At 38.7% G+C, this 6,225-nt stretch overlaps 1 protein-coding gene across 1 annotated transcript; it reads left to right on the top strand.

Moving 5' to 3' along the window:
- Nucleotides 1-8: 8 nt before the first annotated feature.
- Nucleotides 9-3,344, top strand: LOC145661467 (uncharacterized). Its single transcript, XM_081726779.1, has one exon. The coding sequence runs from the start codon at nucleotides 9-11 to the stop codon at nucleotides 3,342-3,344; it is 3,336 nt and encodes a 1,111-aa protein (XP_081582905.1).
- Nucleotides 3,345-6,225: the final 2,881 nt, after the last annotated feature.

The raw sequence follows: 6,225 nt of genomic DNA, 5'->3' as shown, positions 1-6,225 counted from the left end.
AGACAAACATGGATCTACAGCAACAACTACAAAAATTTTGGGAACTAGAAGAAATTACCGTTACACCTAGATCAAGCGAAGAGCTTGCATGTGAGCGACATTTCGTTCAGAATACAACAAGAGATCATACAGGGCGTTTCATTGTACGATTGCCTTTGCTTGAAGACCGTACAGTTTTAGGCGATTCTTATCAGCAGGCATTGGTTAGATTAAAGCAATTGGAAAGAAGATTCGATCAACATCCGGACTTTGAAGCTAAATATACGGAATTCATGCAAGAATATGAAGATCTTGGTCACATGGTAAGGATAGATGAGAGTAAAAAGGAGGACGTCAGCGTTGCATACTATTTGCCACATCATGCAGTTTTTAAGCCTACAAGCTCTACAACGAAACTCCGTGTGGTGTTTGATGCTTCAGCAAAATCTGACAGCGGAAAAAGCCTCAACGACATTCTCTTAGTTGGTCCTACAATACAGCAAGATTTATTTTCTATCATTTTGCGCTTCAGAACTCATTCGGTAGTATTCACTGCAGATATCGCTAAGATGTATCGCATGATCAATGTTCATCCAGAAGACACGCCATTACAACGTATATTATGGAGAAGATCTAGAAATGAACCGATTCAAGTTTTTGAGTTGAAAACACTGACGTATGGTACGGTATGTGCTTCATTTGTGGCCACAAGATGCCTACAGCAATTAGCAGACGAAGAAGAGCATAATTACCCTGTAGCAGCAGAAATATTACGTCGAGATTTCTATATTGATGATGTTTGTAGTGGCATGAGCGACATACAGCAAGCTTTAGAGGTCCAGAAGCAATTGATAGAGTTACTGGGAAAGGGAGGTTTTATACTTAGGAAATGGAGTTTGAATGATCCAAGGTTATTGGAATCCATCTCGCCAGAGCTTCGAGAAGTGCAGCGTCCAATCCAGTTCCATGAGGGCCAAGGCGTCAAGGCATTAGGATTGTCATGGCATCCAGACAAGGATATATTTCTCGTTGAAAGCAAGACGTCAACAATGAAGGTTCAAGAGTGCATTACTAAACGCCAGATTGCTTCCATCATTGCCACTATATTCGATCCATTAGGAATAATTTCACCAGTTGTCATTTCATACAAAATATTTTTGCAAGAATTGTGGCGGCAAAATTTTCAATGGGACGACAGTATACCAATGGAATTAGCAAAGAAATGGACTAAATTGTACAAGCAACTTCCATTAATCAATCAGATTAAATTCGACAGATATGTACTCGTTGAAGGAAACATAGCGGAGATTCAGATCCATGGTTTTTCAGATGCTTCTCAAAGAGCATATGGAGCTTGCATTTATATGCGATCGATCAATCAACAAGGAAAAATATCAGTTAAGTTATTATGTGCTAAATCACGTGTGGCCCCAGTCAAGAAAATCACTCTCCCACGTCTGGAGTTATGCGCAGCAGTTGTTTTGGCAAAGTTAGTTCACAAGATTTTACCAATTTTAAAATTGAACATAAGTAGCGTCCATTTATGGACCGACTCCCAAATCGTGTTGGCATGGCTAGCTTCTCCGTGCAACAAATGGAAACCTTTCGTGGCCAACAGAGTAGCTCAAATTCAAGACTTAACTGACGTTAGCTGTTGGAAACATGTAACTTCTTTAGACAACCCTGGAGACTTGATTTCAAGAGGAATAGATGCAGTTTCCATAAAGGACAATTCATTATGGTGGCACGGTCCACAATGGCTTTCTAGTTTAGAATCTAATTGGTCAGTCACAAGTAAGGATTCACTGCAACCAGATCAAGTTCCAGAGAGTAAGGGAACCATAACATTGACAGTCACTTTAGACAATTGGTGCAATGAAACCATAACAAGATTCTCAAAATTGTCAAGGTTAGTTAGGACAATAGCATATTGTAGACGTTTTGTTCATAACATCAGACACAAGCAAAACAAACTAACAGAAGGTCTTTCAGTACAAGAACTACACACAGCGCTCCATGTTTGCATCAAATGGACACAAGAAATTGGGTTTCACAGCGAATTGCAGCATCTTCGTAATGGAAACATTGTTCCGTCAAGAAGTAAATTGAACAATTTACATCCATTTTTAGATAGTGAAGGCATGATCCGAGTTGGAGGAAGATTGGAGAATAGTCAGCTTTCATTTGACGCCAAACATCAAATAGTTCTGCCTTCAAACCAACACTTGACAAAACTTATAGTGGAAGCAGAACACTTAAGATTACTTCATGCTGGACCCCAATTATTAATATCATCACTACGCCAGAAATATTGGATCATCAGGTGCAAACAGGTAGTAAAACAAGTGATCCATCATTGCTTCACGTGTTTCAAGTTAAAGGCCAGTGGTTCAAAACAACTTATGGGACAGTTGCCAGCAGCTCGTGTGCAGCAAGCCAGACCATTCCTAAACGTAGGCGTGGACTACGCTGGAGCGTTTTACATAAAATCAGGAGCAGTTAGAAATAGATCTGTACGTAAGGCATACGTTGCGTTGTTTGTTTGTTTATCCACCAAGGCAATACATCTGGAATTGGTAACAGATCTTAGTGCGCAGTCATTCATAGCAGCTTTACGCAGATTCATAGCCAGACGAGGAAGATGTCTCAATCTATACAGCGACAATGGCACAAATTTCGTTGGAGCCAACAACGAATTGAAAGAATTGTATCAGCTGTTTTCATCAGATCCTTTTAGTTCTCAAGTTCATGATTTTACATCGACCGAAGGAATTCAGTGGCACTTCATACCACCAAATTCGCCGCATTTTGGAGGACTATGGGAAGCCGGTATAAAATCAATGAAATACCATCTAGTTCGTATTACAAAGGGTGCAGTGTTAACATATGAAGAGTTTGCAACATTACTGACACAGATTGAGGCCTGTCTCAACTCTCGACCACTTACAGTGCTATCAAGTGAGCCTAACGACATCAATATTTTCACCCCTGGACATTTCTTAATTGGAGAAACACTTACAGCTTTACCAGAGCCTAACCTCACCGATCTACCACACAACCGCTTATCTCGTTGGCAGAAGATACAACAACTAAAACAACACATTTGGAAGAGATGGTCCCGAGATTATTTACATGGTCTTCAACAACGCTCTAAGACAACTTCACCGCAACAGAATCTCAAGGTCGGAGATGTAGTTTTGCTGATTGAAGACAACATTCCTGCATTGCAGTGGAAATTGGGCATCATTGAAAAAGTGTTCCCAGGAAAGGATTTCTTAGTTCGTGTAGTGACGGTTCGTACTACAACTGGAACATATAAACGTTCCATCAACAAACTAGTTGCATTACCATATAACAAGGATTAGAATTGAGATTTGAGTAATCTAAAAATAAGTACAGTTCTTCAAGTTTTGTGTTTGTTTCGTTTTTTATATGTATCATTTTGTTTTATTTGGTCAGACCTTAGCTGACCAACAGGGGGGAGTATGTTTGGGATTATTTGTGTATTTAACAGTGTGTGTGCCTTTAGCTGGCAACAGTGTTCAAGTTGCTTAACGCTTTTCTATTGTTTGGTGTGGGTGAGTGTGGTGGCAGCAAGAACATGCAGATTTGGTGGACCATATATTATGGTCGAAGATCAAACATTTTAGCACAAACAATAAGCCATCGTATTACAAACATTTACAACTAACAACCTTGTGAACATGTTTATTCTTGTGTATTATTATTGTGTGCAAACTGAAATTGTAATCATTAAATACAGTGAATTTATATTGGGTTGCATTCATGTGGTGTACGAATCAAGCCTTACAGTCCACTACTATGAACATTGTTTTTAGCATTGTCATTGTACTTGAGTGAAGTTACAAATACATACATTCACAATGTACAACCCGGCTAATGAAGTGTAGTTACTATTTATGAATTAGGGAAGAAACTCGAAAATTCGCAGACATTAAGTCATTATGGCAATAAGTGCAACATGAGTTACAGTTGCAATTATCTCAAAATAGATTGAAAACTGTCTTTGAATCAATACCATTGACAAGTCAATTTCTCATAGAATCTTGACCTAGCCTCTAATAAAAATAGAAGAAAACCAAGTTTGAGTAGAATGAAGCTATTATAGGGAGTTAGCTTGTTTACCAGCGGGGGCTGAGGTAAAGAGGGAAGAATTTCAACAATTTTTCTGCCTGACTCTTGCAATACTCTCTTTCCTCCTTCTATATGTCAGCGTTGCCAGGGCTAAAAATTTGTCATATGAATGTCATTCTGAAGAGAGTGTGAGTTGGTTATTTGTTGTGTGCTGTTGTGGTTGCGGTTTTGTTGCTTATTATTCATTTGACAATGGCTTCACAGCGTAAGAGAGGGCAAACTATACACAGCGAAGCTAGAGAAATAATAAGGAAGGCCATAGTGCAGTGCGACGAAGAAGCGAGAGAGAAAAAACTGAAGCATTTGTTATCACAGCCTAATTCGCGCGTGTCCACGTATACATGGATCTTCGATAGGGATTGCATAATTGCATAAACTCTTTGAATTAAGTGAGTATTAGCTGAATTTTTTGAGAACGCACTGGCAACCCTGCCCAGGACAGTCGAGTGACCGTTTCTTGGCGACGGGGTGGGGAACCTGCCAATCAACTCTGAATTCCTCAGCCTCGCATTAAAGCTAGCTCCCTATAATACTTATTTTGCGTTATTTCACTAAAACTAATGGAAAGTTCAGTCAAATCTTACGGTGTCTAGTTACGCTAATCCGAAGAAGCAAGATGTACTCCAAGAGGACAAACGGAAAAACAGTGCTTCCGTTTTAAATTGTTTGTCTTTGTATCAAAGACAGATCACGGCCTTGCACTGAAGACCATCGTGATCAATGGTTTCATTATTTTTACTGTTTATATTCCGCTAATTTGTCACCCCTTAGAATAGAGATACAATTTCTTAGGGGTTCTAAGCAACAACGAACTAAAAGTATTGTTTGAAAGAGTATTTTTTGAATTAAATAGACATCCAATACTTTTCTTTCAAGCTTTTGTATAGCGATCATGTAAATAAAAGTGGAAATAATAAAGTGATATTTTTTTCACATAGGCTGTACTCATGGTCTAAGAATATATGAGGTGTGGTCATACAGTAAGGTTACGAAGCCTGCAGTAAAATGTGGATACCGGTATATTATTTCATACAACGAGTACAGCCTCAGATAGTGCAAAAATTGGGTTATTTTTCGATATAGTCCCCACGTAGATTGAGGCACTTGTCGTATCGTGGGATGAGTTTGAAGATTCCCTCCTGGTAAAAATACTGTTTTTCCGTGTTCAGACACATTGTCACGAACTGTTTCACCTTCTTGTTTCAAGCAAACGACGGCCTCCTAGGTACTTCTTCATGTGCGGAAACAGGTGACAGTCACTTGGAGAGAGGTCCAGGCTGTAAGAAGAGTGGTTGATTGTGTCCTAGTGAAACTTCTACAACTGCTGGTGGTCTTCTGGACTGTGTTCCTTGTCAGTGATGTTTTCTCTACCAGCCGCAAACTTCCGACACCATTCTACGACATGTTGACGAGACATTACAGTCTCGCCGTAAACCTCTGCCATCTGTCGGTAAATTTCAGCTGTGTTTATATGTTTCGCCCACAGATATCGAATAACTTCTTCGCGAGGTCAGTTTTCCAAACGAATCACCATTCTTCGCCGCCGTAGAGAGAGTTGCTGAAACTCTGCACGGTTGCCAACTGCATTTATTAAAATTACCGCCCACTCCTCATTCCTCTATAACAGACGAAACTCCAGAAATATTGGCCTTGTAATCTTAGTTTCTGATTCTTCCTCGTTAAATATAACATGCTGTATCAGATAGTACAATATGTTCTTTAGACGTAAAACATTCCCTCCTCTCCCTATTAAAAAAATATGGCTGTTATATTACAACGACACTTTGTATTTTAACATCTTTATTATATCTTTATTTGTATTAATGGGCAAAATATACTTTTAAAATATGCACAAGCTGTTCAAGAAAAGGAAGAAGAAGAATATGAAAAGAGAAATAGAAGTAATTTCTTTTCTGTTATTACGCGATGATTTTTTGTTATGATAGTGATTAGACGATGTGAGTTTAGTTGTCATAGTAACGAAATATAAATAATAATAACAAAGGATTCATCTCGTGAAAACTACTTGTATAATTTTTAAGGTGTGTACACGTTTAATTTGTTACGTACTATAATAAAAAGGTAATATCA

This window comes from Thermobia domestica, chromosome 10 (genome assembly GCF_964235325.1).
Source record: "Thermobia domestica chromosome 10, izTheDome1.hap1.1, whole genome shotgun sequence".
Classification (NCBI taxonomy): domain Eukaryota; kingdom Metazoa; phylum Arthropoda; class Insecta; order Zygentoma; family Lepismatidae; genus Thermobia; species Thermobia domestica.
This window is presented reverse-complemented; position numbering and strand designations above follow the sequence as displayed.

Coding starts and splice junctions, on each gene's coding strand:
- LOC145661467 (XM_081726779.1), top strand. CDS start 9: ATGGATCTACAGCAACAACTACAAAAATTTTGGGAACTAGAAGAAATT.